This window comes from Sus scrofa, chromosome 15, assembly GCF_000003025.6.
Source record: "Sus scrofa isolate TJ Tabasco breed Duroc chromosome 15, Sscrofa11.1, whole genome shotgun sequence".
Lineage (NCBI taxonomy): Eukaryota > Metazoa > Chordata > Mammalia > Artiodactyla > Suidae > Sus > Sus scrofa.
Genome location: NC_010457.5, coordinates 126,550,398 through 126,573,972, shown reverse-complemented (window position 1 = coordinate 126,573,972; position 23,575 = coordinate 126,550,398). Strand labels below are relative to the sequence as shown.

Here is a 23,575-nt window from a genome sequence, read left to right as displayed (position 1 = left end):
GCAGGAGTAGAATAATGATGAAGTGAGGATTAAGTCATGAATTCAAAAATCAAAATCTCACTTTGGTCAAGACATAAATCACAAGAGAACTTAAAAGTTGTGGAAACATTAAAAGAATGGAAGCAGAGTTCCCATCATGGCTCAGCAGAAATGAACTTGACTAGTAACCATGAGGACACAGGTTCGATCCCTGGCCCTGCTCTTCGGGTGTTGCTGTGAACTGTGGTGTAGGTTGCAGACGCGGCTTGGGTCTGGTGTTGCTGTGGCTGTGGTATAGGCTGGCAGCTGCAGCTCTGATTCAACCCCTAGCGTGGGAGCCTCCATATGTGCATGTGGGGCCCTAAAAAGACCAAAAAAAAAAAAAAGAATGGAAGCAAAGTATCTAAACCTCTAGCTATCCATGTGTGCGCGCACACACGCATATGGTTATGTACCATCCTCACTGAGAAAGTACTGGGTTACTGAAGCAAGAAAAAGTTCATATTTTAAGCAGGGTTTCCAGACCAGAAATAGTTGCATTCTCAAGCAAAGAAAAAATAATCAAAAGTGGGGCCCAAGACTGAATGGGGGAAATCAAATCAAATTCAAATAAGAAAGAATAAAAGTTGTTGATATCTTTAGGCTTCCATAGAAAATTCACACTAAAAACCAGGAGAAAAAAAAATGGTTGAGATCACAGCAGACCCCAATTTCATACAGGCACAGAGTGTTCTGCAGAAAGCCAGAGCTGTAGGATTTTCATAGGTCAAACACACACACACACACACACACACACACACACACAGTCTTTAACTAGCTAATATCCATTGAGACTGCCTTAGAAGGTATGTCGTGAAATATTTCCCAAACACATTTGACCGTGGAGAAATTCTGTTTACCCCCAAGTATCTTAAGCAACATCTTTGATAAATGCTGATGTAAACCTGACAGAAGGAAATCCTCAGGAAGCAGGGGCACAATTCAGCTCAAGTAAAACAGAATCACCTGTTAGGTGAACCCTGACATGCATTTCATTATAGCAGATGGTAATGAGGAGAAAGGGAGCATTTAAGCTTCCAAAAGATCAAATAAGTTGTTTCTTTTTATGGCCACATCCCTTCTTAATTCTTATCATTAGGGTCAAAAGTGTTTATCTTTGTCCAGATACAATACTAAGACAAATCCCAGATAGCACACAGTGATGGTAGTTCTATATGAACGTATCCTCATCCAGCAAATTAGAAATAGAAACAAGGTTAATTTCATAGTTGGAAGTAAATAATAATGATCATAAAAATCATCATTATCATAATGATCTGAACTTTTTCATCCCTTTAGATTTCTCCTCTCAACGCCCTACGTAATTACCAGATTATTTTTTCTCATGTCCTAGAGATAAATGCAAGTTCAGTGACTTAAATAAGCTGCTCCTTTAAATATACACAGAAACTATGATTCCCAGTCCAGCTGTGTGGAGTTAATTTCTCTGTCTTTACAAAGGGTTAATTCTTTACCAGTAAAGTTCCTCTCTTACTGATTTGTATTGTTACTATGGCTCACATACAAAGCATATGCAATAAAAGGGCTTGTCCACTGCATGAAAGATCGGACTTGGGTTTATTATTCACCAACATTTTTCATTTACTAAGCTACTGATACCCATTGGATGTAACACAGTCAAAGAGCTCACCACCAGGCAGGAAAACGCAGACCTGTGATCAGATTTTTGCAATGCAATTAACAAGAACCCCTGGAGTATTATTGTAACAAGAGAAACAAGGTCAGGTTCACATGTTAGAAAAAAGCAACTACAGGCAGACCAGAGAATGGATTGGTGGGCCTGGAAGGATAAGTAAGACTAAAGAGGAGATGGACAGATAGGAAACTACTTATTTTTAGAGCCCAGCTGGGTTAAAGACCTGTACTAACATATGGCAGGGTGATTATGGTGACACTAAAAAGCTATTAAAGAGATAGAATTGACAGACGTTGGTGACCGAAAAGAAAGCAAAGGAGAGGAGGAATGCATTGGCAATGACTCCCACCTTTCTGGCTTGAACTATTGGCTAGAGAGTTGTGCCAGTAATTTAAATAAGGTGCCCAGAAGAAAGTGTGGATGGCTCAAGCTGAGAGGGATGAAGGAAATAAAATAATTTCACAGGGTGACATGCAGAGACGAGGTCCAAAGAGTGTACTTACATAGGTCTCAGCACAGGAGGAAGAGGGGGCGCTGGCTTAGGATGTGAAAGGATGTGAGCCTGGAAGAGTTCGCCCAAGAGTGCCACAAGGCAGGTGCTTGAGTGACGCTTCCACCTAAGGGGCTGGCCAAGAGGGCCCCACATAGGAAATGGAGATGGAGTGACAGAAAGGTAGGAAGAAAATAAGGAGAAAGAGATTTCACAGAATCAAAGAACTGTCAATATCAAGAGTGAGCTATTGTGGGTTCCCATTGTAGCTCAGCAGGTTAAGAACCCAACATAGTGTCCGTGGGGATGTGGGTTCGATCCCTGACCTCGCTCAGTGGGTTAAGGATCCAGCATTACCACACGCTGCAACACAGGTTGCGGATGTGGCTCAGATCCTGCATTGCTGCAGCTGTTGTATAGGCCAGCAGCTGCAGCTCCAGTTCGACCGCAGCCCTGGAGCTTCCATATGCCAAAGGTGCAGCCATAAAAAAGAAAAAGAAAGAAAGAAAAAAGAGTGAACCAGTGACAAAAAATGCCAAAGACATGTCAAGATTGGGCAACTCACTGGACTGGGTAATTCGGGGTCACCGGTCATTCTTTAACAGGACTGCTTCAGAAGCTGTGACACCGTCTGATGATGGTACATTGTTGCCCCTTTACCTAGAAAGTGCTCTGAAGGTAAACCCAGTGAAAATATTGAAACTCTTCAGACAGAATACCGTATGGATTCCAAAACTAAGAATAGTTCAGTAGACTGTTAAATTATATACCAAAATATTGCTGTATTATTAAGAAGTAAAATTTTTTTCAAACAATATGACCAAATGAATATAATATTGGAAATAAGATTTCTTCCTCTTCCACCATTTGGACTCAGACAAGTGTCATCCAATTAACTCAAGAGAAAATTGTAAATATTCAAAGTAGACGCTGCATCACATTGAGAAATTAAAGAGAATTTAAGCAATGTGGGGCCTGGACATTTCAAAGACGGTGATGGGGAGAGGGAGATTGGCTGTAATTTCAAATGCCCCATTTTGTTAACTGGCAGCCACATAACTAAATAGAATGAAATGTATCTTGTCTGAAGAAAACACAGGGTCGTTCATTTTTTACTTGTATGGTTAAAATAATTTTATACGCTCGAAACTTAATTTTGAACTGCATATTGTATACAGTGATAAGGAAACCATTCTTAAACCAAAATGCCTTTGGACTTTATACAAATTGTTTGAATCTCATATGTAAAATGATGTGCAAACTTATCCAGAAATAAGAATGAGTCTTTCAAAAAATGATTCTGGGCACTTTTTGCAGGGCATATATAAATAAATTAAGTAAAAATGAATGCTGTTTTCTGATTCTCAATCACTGGGCAGCAAATGAGTGATTCTAATGCATTCATTAACTTTAGACCAGGGCACAGCAAGCATGGTTTTCATCAATCTAGAACCAACTCCTCTGTGGTGATATCAGGGGTACACGCATAATTTATTGTTTTTTAAATGATTTTTATTTCCATTATAGCTGGTTTACAGCATTCTGTCAGTTTCCTACAGTACAACAAAGAGACCCAGTCTCACATACATGTATGCATACCTTTTCTCACCTTATTCTCCAATTACTGGAAGACATTGGGAGAAATACAACTATAAAAATCTCTATAAAAATTAAAAAAAAAATCATAATCCCATCCCATAAAATTAGTGCAAATAAAAAGTCTGTTTTTCCCCCTTAAGAATAGGGCTCTTGGAGTTCCCATCGTGGCTCAGTGGTTAACGAATCCGACTAGGAACCATGAGGTTGCGGGTTCGATCCCTGGTCTCACTCAGTGGGTTAAGGATCTGGTGTTGCCATGAGCCGTGGTGTAGGTTACAGACATGGCTCAGATCTCGAGTTTCTGTGGCTCTGGTGAAGGCCAGCAGCTACAGCTCCGATCAGACCCCTAGCCTGGGAACCTCCATATGCCGCAAGTGTGGCCCTAGAAAATACAAAAAAAAAAAAAAAAAAAAAAAAAAAAGAATAGGGCTCTTAATTCATTAACAAAGATCTTGCTGGAGGTTAAGGAACTTTATTTTATGTGTACTTTTTAAAAGTAAATTTATAAATAAAGCCATATTTATTTCACAACATCAAGAATTAAGTGGAAAAAATAATATTAAAATCTATTGTCCTGTATATGGCCTAGTCTAATGTGTAATGATTTTATTTCTCTCATGGCCAGAATAAAATGGATCATCCAATTTATTTTACACTAAAGGTATAACAGTAAAGGTAATAATGTTAAGGTAAATTCAGACACATTTATTCTTTAGTGGCATTAGGATAAAATGTGTATGGAAAACACTGATGAAAACAGTGAAAACAAAATGTTTTTGTGTTCCACGTTAATCACTCTGAAGAAATTTTGCTTCCTAGTCAGTCAAATCCCCAGACTAATAGTCTTATTTCCAAATACACAGAACTGTTCCAAGTCTAAATTGGCTTCTTCTAATCTTTTCCACAATAAAAATCATACTGCAATGGTTGGTGGTAAGTGATTAAAGACATAGAAATATAAGTCAGAGACCCTGGAGTATAATATAAGAATAAAAAAGAACCCATCATAAGTTTGAACCTAAAATTTCAATTGCATTGAATTACAACCCAGATTTTATGCTTCGCATGATTAGATCATAATATTACCAAGGTTTTTTAGTACCATCCATTATTTATGTCTTGACAAAATACTTGTAGCATCTAGCTGGGAAATTAGAGTGTAAGTCCCCAGATTAGGCATAGATATGATTTATGAAAGTCTAATTTTAAAGTTTGTTCAGTTGTTTTAATGCGATGCATTTTGAAAAGACAAATCAAATATTTTGATTCACTTTCAATTTAGAATCAACAAAGATAGCAATTTAGGCTACTCTGTAATTTAAACAAAATAGTTAAAAAATTATTTTCACTATGGCTGATATTTGATATGACATTATGTTTTATGTTGTACATGCATATTTATATATGTAGTAACACTATCTAATATGGAGTCATATTTTAAAAAAACAGACCCAAAAATCTATTAAATAAGATTTTATCATGATTTCTGAAACTGAATAAGATCAATAGTTAACATCATTTATTTTGTTCAAACTCCTCCTCATTTCTCTCTCATGAGTGTAGTACAAATTTTAAAAAATCATTAACTTATTTTTATGACGCAGAAATTAATGATTGCATTTTAAAAGAATATATAATGTGGTCCAGTTAAAGAAAAAAAATGTTTTCAGAGCCTTTTTCTTTTTTCTAAAATATTGATGTATTTATTGGGTGACCCCTGTCCTGATTTGTAGAAAGTTTCATGATCCACCTGTTGGCTTGGCTGATAGCATCTCCTTTCATTTTCAAGGGCCTCCATGTGGACAATAAATTATCAGCCACCCTTTCAAAATATAACCTGATAGCATCTCCTTTCATTTTCAAGGGCCTCCATGTGGACAATAAATTATCAGCCACCCTTTCAAAATAGAACTTACCTGAATCCACATAACTTTGTGATGCTGCATTTTCAACATTTATACAATAGCCATAATTAATTCTAAACTTTATAAGGAATGGCATTAATACAAAAATTACCACCATCATTTTACAAGCACAAAATTAATGCCAGTGGTGACTAAAAGCCAAACTGAACACCTTTTGTGGTTGCATAAATCTTTCTGGCAAGAAAGTAGTCATGTAATTAAATAAACCTCTATAGCCAGAAAGAAAAACAATTTTACGTCTAAAAAGCCATCTATTACCTGCTTATTACTCTGTAGCCAGAATCTAATAATCAGCCTTTTTAAAAGATGGACAAATTACATAGCCAAACCCAAATTGCTATCTGAGGTATATAACATGATTTGAATTGATTCTAATGATTCTCTAAAGAGGAAGGGAAAGGGAGGAAAAAAAATGAAATGTTTTGTTTAGAGTATTTTAGAGTGCCCTTTACAGTTGCCTCTTCTTTTCTAAAATACGTAGATTTTTAGAACTTTCAAGGTGTCATGTTTAGTTATTTCTAAAGGAAAAAATGTGGAAGAGTCATTCATTCAACATATAGTGGGAGTTTCCATTGTGGCTCAGCGGAGACAAATCCGACTAGTAACCATGAGGTTGCAGGTTCAATCCCTGGCCTTACTCAGTGGATTAAGGATCCAGTGTTGCCATGAGCTGTGGTGTAGTCACAAATGTGGCTCAGATCCCAAGCTGCTGTGGCTGTGGCATAGGCTGGCAGTTGTAGCTCTGATTCGGCCCCTAGCCTGTGAACCTCCATATGCCTTGGGTGTGGCCCTAAAAAGCCAAACTATATATATACACACATATACACACATACACACATACATATACAGAATGTGCGCTATCAATAAAATGCCATGCTGGGAGTTCCCATTGTGGTTCAGCAGGTTAAGGAACTGACGATGTCTCTGTGAGGCTGTGTTTGATCCCTGGCCTCACTCAGTGGGTTAAGGATCCAGGGCGGCTGCAAGCTGTGGCGTCTTCTCTGATGTGGCTCAGATCCAGTGTTGCTGTAGTGTAGGCGGGCAGCTGCAGCTCCAATTTGACCCTTGACCCAAGAACTTTCATAGGCCGCAAGTACAGCCATAAAAAGAAAAAAAGAAAAGAAGCCATGCTGGAGTTGATCTGCCCCTGCTCTTTTAAAAGGCTGTGCCTACTTGAGGGAAAGCTAGAAGGAAATCTCAGTTATTGGAGTTCTCTGTGTGAAGCTAGGACCCTAATGCTTTCAGTTCACAGGCAGTCAGCATGACAGGGACAAAGCCACATTGTCGCTCCAGTAGAATAATGAGTTTTGAGGATCTAGAGATTCTGATTCAGTGAATCTCCTGTGGGACCCAGGAACCTGCATTTTTAATTCGCGACCCCAAATAATTCATGGACACAGTACAATTTAGGAAGCACCATCTGATGGTTTAAGAGCCTTCGACCAAGTTTGCTTTGCTCAGTTTTTCTGTGTCTAAACATATTAACAGGCAGAGATGGCAAGATAAAGCTGAACAAGCAAACATAATAAAGGAATAAAATGTGAATCAGAGCATGGAAAATTTGGAAAATTTTGGAAAAATTAACCAGCTCTGCAAAGTTTTGCTGCATATTATCTTTACCTTTGAAGTAGTCTGTGGCAGCCCCTATTTTTAATGGGGATAAGAAACTGTTGTGGGCTAGATAGTTTTTAAGGGGAAAGTGGAACCATTTGTCTTATAACAAGCAGCGTTGTAGCCTCTGACTTTGAATTTGCAGCAGGTCATTTCAGCTTAGTTTTTGGACAAAGAAGAGTTGTAGTCATAATTATAATAGTTCTTAATGATCTACTTAGAGTGACTGTGTGGGCTGGAACAAAGAATAGAGAATAATTTTCTATGCATAACATTTCCCAAATGCCATAACTATGTAGGAGAAAGGTTTATGTGTTTGTAAAATGCACTGGCTTTCTCAGAATCAGAGAAATCACAGATTTAGAAGGATTCTTAGGGGTCATCTAGTGCAGCCCTAATATGTACCCACCACCGGATACAAAAAAATCTTAACAAATAAATTCAGAAGGAATTTGATTAAAACAGAACTCTGTGATGATCAGAGTTCTTTCTCCAAAACTATACTTGAATAAATCAAGAAAAATAAGTTGTTGTTATCAATTGGTGTGAATGTGATTATAGACTGAGTCAAACTTGCTAGGAAAACTAAATTTGGGGAGGGTTGTGTGTGTGTGTGTTTTAGGGCTGCACCCAAGTCATATGCAAGTTCCCAGGCTAGGGGGTGAATCTGAGCTGTAGCCTTCAGCCTACACCACAGTCGCAGCAAACGCCAGATCCGAGCCTTGTCTATGACCCACACGACAGCTCATGGCAACACTGGATCTTTTAACCCACCGAGTGAGGCCAGGGATGGAACCCAAGTAAGTCTTCACAGATACTAGTCAGTTGTGTTACTGCTGAGCCACAATGGGAACTCCAGAAAACTGATATTTTTAGGCAAGTATTTATTAATTTCTTACCCTCCGTTAGATGCTTTATAGGCATTTAATCCTAATGAAGGTGGTGTTATGTAGACAGATAAAGAAATTTAGAGATATTAAGTCACTTAATTGAGATTTCACAACTGATACCACACTTGAAAACCAGCTCTGTCTGACTCCAAGGCAGACACAGAAACACCCCACCAAACATGGGGAATGATGGTCCAGATGCGATTTTTTTTTTTTAAGGCTTCAGTCATCAAACAACTCATAAATTAGTAGAAGGGATTTTTTGAGTCAGACAAATCCAGATGAAATCTTATTTCTTTCAGATGTGGGATCTTGGGCAAAAATCTGAGCCTCTCCTTGTCTCTGTGATGTGTAAAATGGGAATAATAAAATCTCATGAAAGGCTTATGAAGGTTATAGGTAAAGCACCTAGTAGTACAGTGTGTGTGTGTGTGTGTGTGTGTGTGTGTGTGTTTAGGTTAAGCCTGTGACAGCTCATGAATTCTGTCTGTGCTGTGAGTGAATATCCATGTTTATCATGGTTAAACATAGGGAGTGTCCATCCGAAGAAAGGGCGATTAGGCAATGCACATTTGTCCCACTGAAACCTCCAGATCAGGGCATGCAGAGATTGATACTATGAGACGGGAAGTTCAAATCTTATTTGGTATTCTGAATGTTCAGTTGCTAAATCAGAGATCCTAATAGGTAAAATGGTTTGACCAAAAGTCAGTACTAGTTCCGGACCAAGAATAAAGCCCTGTAGCTCCTCTGTTCACATTTTTCTTGTGAAGAACATACATCAGTTTGGCAGTTTTGTTTTGTTTTGTTTTTTTAATCACAAATCTTTAAAATACTTTGGGTACTCGATCCTAAGAAAATAAGCCAAAATGGGTCAAACTTGGGGGAGGATGTGAGGACAAAATACATGAAGCAGTATTTTTTTTTTTCCTACAATAGCACAAAATTTGAAGTAACTATAATAACCCCGCACTCTGTCCTCTTTCTAAGTCTTTGCTCAAATGTTACCTTCTTTGTAAGACTCACCCTAACCATTCTATGTAAATTGTCCCCCTTTCCCCAGCTCTGTCCATCCTCCTCTTCCAATTTATCTTTCACAGGACACCATTTCCTAACACCTTACACAGTTTACTTATTTTGGGTTATTGACTCGTTCTTTACAGGGCATAGGTATCAAGAGGGCAGGAATCTTTGTCCCTTGTTTACTGATGTATGTGAATCACCTGGAATAACCCAGGGCACAGAGTATGGGTTCAATAATGTTTGTTCAGCAAATTAGCAAATAGGACTTCCCTTCGTGGCTCAGCAGTTAATGCACCAGACTAGGATCCATGAGGATGTGGGTTCAGTCCCTGGCCTTGCTCAGTTAGTGGGCTAAGGATCCAGTGTTGCTGTCGCTGTGGTGTAGGCCAGTGGCTACAGCTCCAATTTGACCCCTAGCCTGGGAACCTCCATATGCCTTGGGTGCAGCCCTTAAAAAAAAAAAGGAACAAAAAGAAATTAGTGAATTCACGATCTCCAAAACTAGGAGACTGGGTTGGTAAATTAGAGTATAATACTTTATTCTGCTTATTTAAAGTGGCCCTAAAATTTAGAAAGCAAATGTAAAAATCTCCAGAATATGCCATTAAGTGAATAAAAAACATATTCAAATTAAAATACATACTTAGAGGGGAACTAGGTAGAACTATGTGCCAGAAAAAGATTGAAGGGAATGCATCGAGGGGGTGGGTTTTATGCTCTTTGTTTTCCGTTTTGTTTCATTTGAGCGCTACAGCAAAGTACAGAGGAAGGCAAGTGGGTGGGAGAGGACCACCGTCATGAAAGTTCTGCCTCCTGGGATGGGATGCTCTGAGCCTTGCGCGTCTTCATCTCAAGTGAAGGTGGAACTTTTTAGCCAAGGAGCATATCAGGGCTCAATTTTCCTCTTATTTCCAGAAACACATGGTGTGCAGAACTGGCTCAGGAATTGGGAAGTTGAAAAGTTTGTTTAGCTAAATCCTTAGTTTTGTTCGCATCCCCCTTCTCCATCCGTAGTCAATACACATCCCCTGGATTCCTTTGGACTGTTGCCCATCCATTTGTCCTGTCGCAGTTTTGTTTTTAAACTCCTCTTTCCTCCTGTCCCCTTGCCACTGTCCTCCCACTCATATCCCTGTCTCAGTCTGATGCGTTGTTGGCCCTCAGTCCCTGTTTGTGTGGGGGTGTTTTCCTGAACAAATAAAGCTATGGTGCTGAGTAAGTTCAGGACCAGAGAAATCCAGAGCAGTAGAGGACTCCTAGCCCGTCTCCCTGGCTTTCCTGTGCATCTTGAGTCAGGTGATGGAAACGTGGGTTCTCCGCCCCCTTTCTCCACTCGTCTTGGGGTCTTTCCCTCCTGCTTTCTGTTTCTGCGATGACCGAATGACCGTGCCAGGGCGTGCTTTGCTGTAACACTTCTACACCTTGAATAATGACCCTCACAAAGAAACCTCCTCATCTGGCCCCTTCTTGGTTACAAAAACAGTCATAGGTCTTATCTCTCACATTGCAGTATGTTCATTGCTCTTCATTTTTTTTCCCCCACACAAATGCTAGAGGACGAGGTCTCCTTAGAATCCTGGTATTGCTATTAAATCCCCAGATTCAGGTAATTTGAGAATGAAAAGGAATCTTAAAAGCCAATTAGTGAAACCCCATTAGTATTCCAGGGTCAATACAGTGCTAGGTATAAGGTAGGTGTTTGGGAGATATTTGCCATCAGTAGATACTATAAACAGCCATTATGTACCGCTATCAGATAGTTATTTTGTGCCATTAACTTTGTTTTCAAAAAAGTTTTTGGTCAGAGTTCCCTTCGTGGCTCAGCGGTTAACGAACCCAACTAGGATCCATGAGGATGCGGGTTCGATCCCTGGCCTCGCCTAGTGATCCAGAGTTGGCATGAGCTGTAGCATAGGTCGCAGGTGGGGCTCGGATCCTGCATTGCTGTGGCTGTGACATAGGCCCAAACTCGACCCCTAGCCTGGGAGCTTCTGTATGCTTCAGGTGTGGCCCTAAAAACCAAAAAAAAAAAAAAAAAAAAAAAAAAGTTTTGGTCATCTTTTATTCTCATGTATTTATAAAATTGACAAATAATTGTGGAGATGGTTGGACTCAGAAGGCAGTGAAGTAAAACTGAAAAACTGATTTCAAGTTGGCAACAGAGTTGTTACAAGGAGGAAAAGAATTGGCTACTGATGCAAGAACAAGAAGAAATGGGCTACAATTATGATGAAAGGAGTACATGTAAATAATAACATCTTTCACTACTAAGAACTGTTAAATAAAGGAAGGGTTGCCAAGGAAAGCTGCAAAATGACTGTACTTGAGGTTAGGAACATAGCCGGTTATGATTCAGAGGGTGATTAAATTAGGCTTTCCTTGATGCAGACAAACAGAATCAATATGTTAAACGGTTTCTCCTCTCAGAATCTGGGAAAGGTTAGCTTTCCATTGCCCTAGAGCAAGCCCCTTATGCACCTTAAAGTTGCTACTGTAGCTACCTTAACATTACCCCAGAGATGATGAGAACTGAATTCGCCATGGTTTTTGTCTGGAGAGCTGCATTTTTTCACGCTAATTTTTAATTGTCATTTTTTTTTCCCCTTTCAGGCTTGTAAATTTTATAGTTCCCAGTGGTATGTGGTCAACTATAAATATGAACAGTATTCTGGAGACATTCGGCAGTTACCCCGGTAAGAGCCTATCCTAAGTCCTCGTATGCAAACTGTGTTCTTTAACCATAGTTTGCGATTGATGATGAATACATATGTGTTAATCTAGTATCAAGATATGTTCTACACTATTTGAAAATAAGAGTCACAATAGAACTTTTTTTTCAGCAATGTATTGTTTGTAATATTCACAGAATTGGGGTGAGAGAGAAATATACTCAGGTTTTGAACAAAAGTTTTAAAGTCTCATATCATTCTTTTGTGAACTGATCTTTCAAGAGCTGGTGTGAGAGGACTTAAAAAAGTACAGTCTGGACCAAAAAAAGTTTTCTGACAATGTTCTGTATCTAGTGTTCGTATTTGCTATTAGTTTCATGTGTGTTTGTGCTGGGATATCAAAAGGCATGAAAATAACCTCTACAGAGATGGTAGATGTCTAAGAACAGCAAAAAGGAAAAAAACAAACACCTGATGGCAGGGGGGACTATGAGGAAATAGAATCTTTAGGTGAAGGTGACTTTGTCCTTAAATATCACCTCCATGGGAGTGCTCACCTGACAGACTACCTGAACTAGAATAGTCATTAATTCTGGGTCTGTGTCTCCTACAAAAGTGAGAATATCCAAAGGACAGGAATTCTTCCTTGCAGAATCCCCTGCATGCCTAAGAGAATGCCTGGCACATAGTAGGTGTACAATAACTACTTATTATACTTACTGCATAAGTAAACCGAATGAGTGGAAATTTTTAAAATGTAATAATCCTGTATGGGATCAGAGTGGTTTAAAATCAGAGAATTGCAATGACCCAGAATCTCCCAACACAAACTAAAATGGTCCATCAAACTAAAATGATGCAGATCATCCAGAAAAACACTTAGGATGGTAAAAAGTTAAATTTTTGTTAACATTTCCTCAAGCGAAACTTTGAGATCATACACATTGCATCTAACTTCTTAATGGACACGTGGTTCAGATTTGGGCACCACTTTCTAAGCGTTCCCATGCCCTCAAAAACATCTTTTTTGGACTTGGATACTTGGAAGTATCAACTCCTGACTGCAGAAGGTGAAGGGGGGAGTTATGGAATAGCTCTGGGAAGGTGATTTTTGAGCTCAGATCTGAAGGATTAGTCGCTGTCAGCATTGCAGTTTCTGGAAAAGTTTCCAGAGGAAGCAGCAAGGGCAAAGGCCATGAGGTGGGAATAGAAGGGTTCCTTGAGCAGAGTGACAATCTGCGAGGCTGAAACGAAAGGTTGATGAAACCGTGGAACTAGACAGGGGACCGACCTCGTGGGCCCTGGAAAGGAGCTTGGATTTTTATTCTCATTGCAACAGAAGCCTGTGGAAATTGCAGCCTAGAAGGTGGCATGATCTGGTTTACCTCTTTCAGAGATTACCTGCTCTACTCTATGGAGAAGGAGACTGTGGCAATGAGGGGTTTTTTCGGTTTTTCTTTTTTTGTTTGTTTGTTTGTTTTGAGAGGGAGAAAGGCCCTTTCTTTGGGAGTTGCATACTGTGAAGAGCAAGGCAACGCTCCTCCAAAACAACTGATCTTTATTCAAAACAGTGAATGTCCACTTTCGCCAAATTTCTGAGCATTCCTTCAGATTCAGGTCCCTCCTCATAGCGAACCCCCTGTAGCTTCACGTTGGGAAGGTCCCATCACACCAGAGGCCTCTGTGAGTCATGATTATGTTCAGAATGACTGGGTATTAGTCACACGCTTTTTGTAGATGCAACTGAAAAGCAAAGCAGCCTTTAAAATCAAGACTTCCTCTTTCTGAAAATAGTTCTGAGAAGCAGTGACAGCTTGGAAGCTGTGTCCAAGTGCTTGGAAGCCTGCATATAAAGGGAGAGAGTGTAGAAAACTGTGTGTAGCTGCCCTTTTGCATCAGGGCCTCCCCACCGTCTTTAGGTCTGTTGAGTTCTTTTTTTTTTTTTTCTTTTTTTTTCTTTTTTTTTTTTTTTTTTTTTTTTTTGTCATTTCTTGGGCCGCTCCAGCGGCATATGGAGGTTCCCAGGCTAGGGGTCGAATCGGAGCTGTAGCTGCCTGCCTACACCAGAGCCACAGCAACGCAAGATCCGAGATGCGTCTGCAACCTACACCACAGCTCACGGCAACGCCAGATCGTTAACCCACTGAGCAAGGGCAGGGATCGAACCCGCAACCTCACGGTTCCTAGTCGGATTCGTTAACCACTGCGCCACGATGGGAACTCCAGGTCTGTTGAGTTCTTTAGTGGCTTTATCCCCAAACATTGTTCACCTTTTCCTGTATTCGCAGTGCCGTAAGGAAAAATAAATGCATTTACCTTATTTACCTTATTCTTTCTCTATGAAAACAATAGAGAAAGCACCTTCAGTCAGAAGAGGGTCTGGTTGCTGCTGAGTTGGAATTCTCATAGAGCGTGAGAAGAAATCTCGTGAGAAGAAATGCAAAAGTAACCAATATATTGAGAATTGCCCTCACTTTAACTAAAGGAAGTGGAAGTCGATACCAAGAAGGGGAAGAATAAACTGCCACTAAGTAAGAAACTGCAATGAATAAAATATGTACATTCAAAATGAAAAGCAGAGGTTCTAGAATAATCCTCACGTATCCCCTGAACAAACGAAAACTGTAATATTGAAGAGTGAAAGTTTTTTTTTTTTTTTAATGATTTTACAAAACTAAGCACTCTCTACTAAAGACAATACATATTTAGGTCAGTAGTGGAAACATAATTTACTTAGGCCTTCTGAGGCTATTAGAAGTAAATCATTTTCATACCTCCTGGATTAGAAGAATTCTCCTATGTCTGCTACCAATTTAAAATGATCATGTCTTTTTATGGTTTGCTGAGGCTGTAAAATAAAAACTTGCAATTACGGAGAAGTGAAAAAAGATGCGTGTTTATCTCCCTCATTTTTTGTCTAAATTTAAAATTGTGTTATTATTGACGCTTAAGAACCTTACTTTAGTGTCTGTGCATAGGAAGGTACTGGAAAAAGACTTTATTTCAGGCTACAATGTAAAATATAAAGCTTTCACACATTAGAAATAAAAATCAGCACTGAAATTTGTGTTCTTGGGAGACAAGAATGTTGTAAAAAAAAAAAAAAAAGTATGATTACAAAGGAACCAAGAATACAATGGGGAAATGACAATGTCTTCAATAAACTGTGTTGGGAGTTCCCACTGTGGTACAATGGGTTAAGGATCCAGTGTTGTTTCTGCAGCGGCTCAGACCACTGCTGGAGCTCATGTACCATCCCTTGCACAGAGCAGTCTCTTAAAGGAGCCAGCATTGCCACAGCTATGGCATGAGTTACAGCTGCAGCTTGGTTTTGATCCGCATCCCAGGAACTTCCATATGCCATGGGTGTGGCAAAAAAAAAAAAAAAAAGAAGTGTTGGGAAAACTGGACAGCTACAAACAAAAAAATGAAACTAGACTACTGTCTTATACACAAAATTAACTCAAATGGATTTATTACTTGAATATAAGATCAAAAACCATAAAACCTCTTGGAAAAAAAACACAGATGGTAAGCTCCTTGACGCTGGTTTTGGCAATGATTTTTTTGGATCTGACTCCAGAAGCAAAGACAACAAAATCGAATATAAACAAATGAGACTACATTAAACTAAAAAGCTTCTGCACAGCAAAGGACATCATCAACAAAATGGAAAAGCAGCCTATTGAATGGCAGAAAATATTTGCAAATCAAATATCTGATAAGGGGTTAATATCCAAAATATACGGAGAACTCATACAACTCCATAGCAAAAAACAAACCAAAAAACAAAAACAAACAAACAACAGCAAAAAGCCCAAAACAAAAACCCATACAATCTGATTAGAAAGGCAGAGGAGGAGTTCACTTTGTGGTGCAGCAGAAACAAATCTGAGTAGTATCAATGAGAATGCAGGTTGGATCCCTGGCCTTGCTCAGTGGGTTAAGGATCCTGCGATGCCTGAGCTGTGGCATAGGCTGCAGATGAGGCTTGGATCCCACATTGCTGTGGTTGTGGCGTAGGCCGGCAGCTGTAGCTCCGATTTGACCCCTAGCCTGGGAACTTCCATATGCTGTGGGTGCAGCCCTAAAAGAGAGAGAGAGAGAGAGAGAGAGAGAGAGACAGACAGAAAGAAAGACAGAAAGAAAAAAGGAAGGAAGGAAGGAAGAAAAAAAAAGAAAGAAAAAGAAAGAAAGAAAGAAAGAAAGAAAGAAAGAAAGAAAGAAAGAAAAGAAAAGAAAAGAAAAGAAAAGAAAAGAAAAGAAAAGAAAAGAAAAGAAAGAAAGGAAAAGAAAATGGGCAGAGGATCTGAATATTTGAATGGACATTTTTCCCAAGAAGACATACTGGTGGCTAACCAGTACACGACAAGATGCTCAATATCACTAATCATCAGGGAAGTACAAATCAAAATCACAGTGAATTATCACCTCACACCTGTTTAAATGGCTATTGTCAAAACAACAAAAGATAACAAACGTTGGCGTGGGCACAGAGAAAGGGGAATCCTTATGCACTCTGAGTGGGGATGTAATTGGTGCAGCCACTATGGAAAACAGTATGGAGATTCCTTGAAAAATTGAAAATAGAACTACCATGTGATCCAGCATTTCCACTTCTGGGTATTCATTCTAAGAAAACAAGACCACTAATTCAAAAAGATATGTGAATCCCCATGGTCATTGCAGCATTATTTACAGTGGCCAAAAAGTGGACCCACTTAAGTATCCACTGATGGATGAATAGATAAAGAAAATGTGGCACATATACATAGTGCAATACTATTCAGCCATAAAAGGATTGAAATTTTGCCATTTTTGACCGCATGCATGGACCCTAAGGCCACTACGCAGAGTGTAAAATAAGTCAAACAGAGAAAGACAGATACCATAGGATCTCACTTGTCTATGGAATTTAAAAACAAAATGCAAAATAAACAACAACAACAAAACTCACAGATACAGAGAACAGAGCGATAGTTGCCAGAGGTGGGGTACAAAGATAGGCAGACTCGGAGTTCCTGTCGTGGCTCAGTGGCTAACGAATCCACCTAGGAACCATGAGGTTGCAGGTTCGATCCCTGGCCTTGCTCAGTGGGTTAAGGATCCAACGTTGCCCTGAGCTGTGGTGTAGGTCGCAGACAAGGCTCGGATCCTGCGTTGCTGCGGCTCTGGCTGTGGCTGGCAGCTGCAGCTCTGATTAGACTCCTAGCCTGGGAACCTCCATATGCCATGGGTGCGGCCCTAGAAAAGGCAAAAAGACAAAAACAAAAAAAAAACAAAAAAACAAAAAACAAAGATAGGCAGACTGGGTGAAGGGGATCACAAGTTACAGACTTCCAGTTATAAAATAAATAAGTCATGGGGATGGTGTATGACTACAGTTAACAATACTGTATTGGATATTTGAAAACTGCCAGGAGAGTAAATCTCCTGACATCACATCACAAGAAAAAAATATTTTTAATAGCTATGTATAGAGAGGATATTAACTAGACTTTTTGCAGCGATCATCTCACTATATATATAAATATAAAATCATATCTGTACACCTAACATTAGTATAATTTTATCTGTCAATTATACCTCAATTTAAAAAATGTGAAACAAAGAAATATGATGCCACAGATCTCTTCAATCCACAGGATACAATACAGATATATGACATATTTAAAAGTTTTACCATAGCTGGTTTGATAGAAAGAAGAAAATTTCATAGAGCATATTTTGTGGTGGAAGATCAAATAAAATAGAACCCATTTAGTTGGGCTGAATTGGAAGTATTTTTTTATATAAAAGAACACTTTTTTAGCAGATGCAAACTGTTGCAAATAGAATAGACAAATAAAATCCTAGGGTATAGCCCAGGGAACCATATTCAATATCCTGCAATGAAAGCGTAACGGAGAAGAATGTTAACAAAGAATGTATATGTTTGTATAACTGAATCACCTTGCCGTACGGCAGAAATTGACACAACACTATGAAACAACTATACTTCCATTTTTAAAAATAAATAAATGCAACTTCTTGAATGTCGGCAGTGAGCCAGGATGTGCTGGTGCCAAGTATGCATTATCTCATTTAACACACACAACCCCATGGAGCAGGAACTATTTTCCCTGTTGTATAAAGAAACCCAGGGCACTGAGATGGTTAGTAACCTCGCTCTACTCAGGCATCCTCACCCTCCCGATAGGAGACATAGGAGATCAGTGGGGTAGAGAAATGAGAAATAAGACTAACTATGGCAACTAATGCCGAGTTCAGTTCAGACATCGGAGGGTGGGGTCGCTGTAAGCCCGCTGTCTCTGGAACCCAGAGAACATTAGAGACTCACAGTGCTCTTAGGGGAAGAATTTCACGGTCAGCAGCCAGGGGTGCTCATCTTTTAATGATGTCCAAAAGAGAAGGTCATTGCTTAATGGCCCTGCAGGTATGAGACTTCATAGTGGTGTTGGCTACCTAAAGACAAGGAGGCCGTGCTCTGTAGGTCAGTGAGAGTAAGGATGGGAAAGAAAGAGTTCTCAGTAGCCCCCATGCCTCAGGAATGGAGCAAACACTCCGCTGCCATGCTCAGAAGCATTTTCCTTTTTTTTTTTTTTTGCTATTTCTTGGGCCGCTCCCGCGGCATATGGAGGTTCCCAGGCTAGGGGTCCAATAGGAGCTGGAGCTGTAGCCACTGGCCTACGCCAGAGCCACAGCAACGCGGGATCAGAGCCGCATCTGCAACCTACACCACAGCTCACAGCAACGCCGGATCGTTAACCCACTGAGCAAGGGCAGGGACCGAACCCGCAACCTCATGGTTCCTAGTCGGATTCGTTAACCACTGTGCCACGACGGGAACTCCCAGAAGCATTTTCTTGCAGATCTAAGCCCACCTCCTGTCTCTCTTCCTCCCTCATTGAGCTCCAGCCGCACCAGCGATCCACTCTGGATGTTAGAAGCCTAATCCTTCCTCAAGACCTTTACTTACCGTTCATTGTACTGGGATGATCTTTCCCCAGATTATCCATCACATGACCAGCTGCTTCTCATTCATAACTGAAATGGCCATCTGTGACCAGCCTTTCTAAACCTGGCTTCTGCCACCCCTACCTGAATCGCTCTTTTCTCCTCCTCTGTTTTTCTTCACAACTGTTTTCATCCAGAGAAATTATCTTGTTTATTTATGCTTGATTATTGACTCTCTCCTCCCTTAGAAGGCAAGCTCTCTCAGCTTGGGGGTTTATTTTCTGATAACTTGGTTGGCATCAGGGCAGGTCTTTTATGTGACAGGTACAATCTGGGAACTGGAGCATTTAGTGACAAGAAAGAATGGCCTCCAAGAATTAAGACAGTTCTCAACGCACATTGAGTTTGATCAAGCAAACTTAGATTGAAGAAAAGCAAGCTGAAATTGGCACACTCTTGTAAGTTAACTATACTTTAATAAAAAATTAAAAGAAATTCAAAAAAGAAAAAAGCCAGACATGAAAGAGCATGAACATTCCCCCCCCCCATACCCCCTGCCCAAATATGGCCTAAATTAAGACTTACCTGCACTTTTTTTTTTTTAATTAACAATAAGGTCGGCATGAATGTGGCCAGGGACTAATGCAGTTAGTTAAGTTTTGCTCATTGGTCTTATCTGTCTAGCTAATATCTCATTTATTTTTGAATCATAATACTAGAGTGAACTGAAAAGGAAAGGGAAAGTCTAAAGAAAATGTTGTTTTATGAAAGAGTTTTGAGACCTCACAAGTTGTAATATCATGTAATGTAGAGTACCTACCTTAGTATTAAATGTAACATTTGGGAAATTCTTTAAAATGTTTTCACTCAGTATGAGATTCTCTAGTTCCATCCATGTTGCTTGAAATGAGCCAGAAAGACAAAGACAAATACCATATGATATCACTTATAACTGGAATCTATATCCAGCACAAATGAACATCTCCTCAGAAAAGAAAATCATGGACTTGGAGAAGAGACTTGTGGCTGCCTGATGGGAGGGGGAGGGAGTGGGAGGGATCGGGAGCTTGGGCTTATCAGACACAACCTAGAATAGATTTACAAGGAGATCCCGCTGAATAGCATTGAGAACTATGTCTAGATACTCATGTTGCAACAGAAGAAAGGGTGGGGGAAAAAATGTAATTGTAATGTATACATGTAAGGATAACCTGACCCCCTTGCTGTACAGTGGGAAAATAAAAAAAAAAAAAAAAAAAAAGTTTTCAGTATTAATATGAAGCCCCCCTTTTCTCTTTTCCAAATCATTGTCCTTCAAAAATACCAGGGAGGAGTTCCCATCATGGCTCAGTGATTAACGAATCCGACTAGGAACCATGAGGTTGTGGGTTCGATCCCTGGCATTGCTCAGTGGGTTAAGGATCCAGCGTTGCCATTTACTGTGGTGTCGGTTGCAGACATGGCTCGGATCCCCCGTTGCTATGGCTCTGGTGTAGGCTGGTGGCTACAGCTCCGATTGGACCCCTAGCCTGGGAACCTCCATATGTCACAGGAGCGGCCCTAGAAAAGGCATGAAGACAAAAAAAAAAAAAAAAAAATCAGGGGGAAATAGTTGAGAAGTTCATGATCAACATTTTCTTTGAGAATAGTCATACGTATTTTTGTATAATTTAAAATTTTTCCTTATCACTAAAAAATGGATCAAGAGACCTCATTTTTCATCATTATTTGGATAATTTCTTCAACATTAAAAAAACTTCCCTATATTTTATTATGCAAATTTTTAAACATACAAAAAGTATTGAAAAACTTGTATGAGGAACACCCATATTTTCACCATCCGGAATGTCTTTTACATTTTGCTCTATGTGTCTTATGACATTATCCATCCATCCACCATCCTTCTAACCATCTATCGGTCCATCTTCTATTTTGATCATTTAAATACCCACACACTCTCTACTGCCTTTCTAAATACTTTGGAATGCATACTCTTAACGGGAGAGCTAGATATTTACATCGTCCTTTTTTTCTTTTGAGAGAAACTTTAGGAGGAAACGCACAAGCAGGAAGGGAACCATTGGATGACTTTGCCTGTTCATACACCAGTGCCACTGAAACCCCTACTGAGATAAGGGACATTATCGCCACCCACAGAGCGTTCACTGCTACCCTTTCCTGGTCAGTCCTCACCCCCGATTCCACTGTTCTGACTTTCTTCACTACAGATTAGCATTACTCGTTTTGGAACTTCCTAATATTGGAATCCTGCCATATGTATTCCTGTGTTTCTGACTTCGACTCAGCATGATGTTTTTGTTTTGTTTTTAAATATTATTGGAGTTTGGCTGACTTACAAATTGTGCTAATTTCAGGTGTACAGCAAAGTAAATCAATTATACATATACATACATCCCTTCCTTTTCAGATTCTTTCCCCATATAAGTTAACCACACACTACTGAGTAGATTTCTCTGTGCTATGCAGTTAGGTCTCTGTCACCTGTCTCTTCTGTATATAGTAGTGTGTACATATCAGTCCCAACCTGGGTGATTAATCCCTACCTCACTCCCCTCCCCACCCCGCCATTTCCCCTTTGGTGAACATAAGTTTGACTTGGAAATCTTTGAGTCTTTTTCTGTTTTGTCAATTCTATTGTATTATTTCTATCATGTCCACATTGTTGCAAGTATCAGTAGCTCCTTTCCCCTTCTGAGTAAGATTCTTTTGTGTGAACCCATTACAGTTTGTTTAGCTGTTCTCCTGTCCGTACATAAGTCCCTTGTGCATGAGCCACTTTAAATCCATGAGCTTTTGTGAAACTTTGGGTATCACTTATCTGCTATCTCAGTTATTATTTCCAATTCTCTACTGGGAGGTTTGTGGGAAAACCCTCACAAGTATTTAGTCTTGTACATTGAGGGCCATGAAAACCTTACTTTGTTTCCTTAATTCCTTGTTCTTATTTCATTGCTGGTTTGAAAAACTGTTCCTTCTCTCCTTTGTCTGTTAAGTTCATAAATATCAGGGCAGAAATAAGAGTTGGGCTACAGAACATGACCACTATTTCAAGCCAAAATTATCAGGAACAAATGCCTATACAATTATTCTTTTATAAGAAGCAGAAGAAAGAATAAGGCATGCTGGCAAAAGAGGATAGAATAAATAATTCAGAAACGAATAGAACTGTTTCAAGGTCAAAGGGAGACTGACAGGAAAGGACTAGGATACAGTTTAGGGCCATCCCTGAGCCAAATGTTGACCTTCCAGGTTCAAGTATGTCTTTTCTGCATCATCCTCAGTTTTCTCTACTCATCCCTTTGTCTTTCACGTGCAATGTTTCCTTAATAGTGCCTTTACTGCTCTGCCATTATTTTCAGAATCTTGGAACACTCATGTTTTCTCCTCTGTAGACAAAAATACTTCAAGTAATTGCTCTTAACTCAGCCCTTTGAACCTGCCTCTGAATCTCTGGCAACATGTCTGCTTTCACAGAAGCAGGGGGAGCAGGAAGAGTTGTGTTTATTAAGGGCTTGATTTTGCCCATCAAATGAAAAGGTCAAAGGAACTGTTTCCAGTTCAAAGAATGTCAAGGCATCATTAAGGTGAAGAGAAATGTTTTGGTGGAGTAAGAAGAATTTCCCAGTGGTCCTGAAATAACAGTGTGGGCTCCACCTTCATCTGCCTTCACATAAGGTTGACCCTAACCAAAAGATGCAGAGCAGGTTCTCATCAGTGGCAGTTGGCTCAAATAAATTGGAGTATCTCTAATGGTCTGCAAGAAAGAGAAAGAACTACAAGTACACCAAGATCCTTTGGAAAAGAAAATTGGCTGCGATCTTACTTAACATGCTTATTAAAGATGGTTGGGGTTAGTGCGCCCTAAATACAGGAAGTAGCATTTCAGAGATAAGGCTTCTGACCCCTATCTCTTGTACTACCTATTTATGTGAGTAACTGTTATGGACTTTATTTTCTTCTCAGCAAATAGCAAGACTTGGGAGTTTCCACTGTGGCCCAGTGGGTTAAGAACCTGACTGCAGCAGCTCGGGTCACTGCGGAAGTGAGGGTTCAGTCCCTTGCCCAGAGCAGTGTGTTAAAAGGATTCAGCATTGCCACAGCTGTGGCATAGGCGGTGGCTGTGTTTCAGAGTCAATCACTGGCCCAGGAACTTCCATAAGTCGTGGGCATGGCCATAAAACTTTTTAAAAAAGCAATATTCGACTAGATGTGGAAACCCAGTATTTGTGTACAAATGTTTAATTATATCCATGTATAATTTAATAAAAAGCAGTGTGCCACTTACGTAGTGCATATGTAGACTTCAGTACAAACTTTCTGCTCTCTTGGTATATATTTTTGAATTTCTTTGAATTTGCAAGTAAGTCATGGATGAGGAAGGTTGTATTATATATTCATGTTTTCAAGATCTGGATTAATGCAGAGTCAGCTTGGGAATAAAAATGATCTGGAGAGGGACAGTGGTGATGGTTATACAGTGTAAGTGTACTTAATGCTATTAAATTGTGCACTTAAAAATAGTTAAAATAATCATTCTACTGTTATGTATATTTTTACCACAATAGAAAAAAATAGTTTTATCAGGTATGGAAAATGTGGTTCTGATCTCGGGCTTTCCACAGTTTACTATGACAGTGGGCTTTTTTTTTTTAGGGCCACATTGTGCTTTATGGAAGTTCCCAGGCTCAGGGTCTAATCAGAGCTGCAACTGCCAG

At 39.6% G+C, this 23,575-nt stretch overlaps 1 protein-coding gene across 35 annotated transcripts in view; it reads left to right on the top strand.

Annotated features, from left to right (window-relative positions):
• DOCK10 (dedicator of cytokinesis 10) overlaps positions 1-23,575 on the top strand; it is a 276,179-nt gene that overhangs the window by 137,783 nt on the left and 114,821 nt on the right. For all 35 annotated transcript variants that reach the window (XM_013984546.2, XM_003133687.6, XM_021074800.1 and 32 more), the window contains exon 4: positions 11,824-11,906. In XM_013984546.2, coding sequence (XP_013840000.1) covers positions 11,824-11,906 — 83 coding nt within the window. The remainder of the gene's footprint in view (positions 1-11,823; positions 11,907-23,575) is intronic.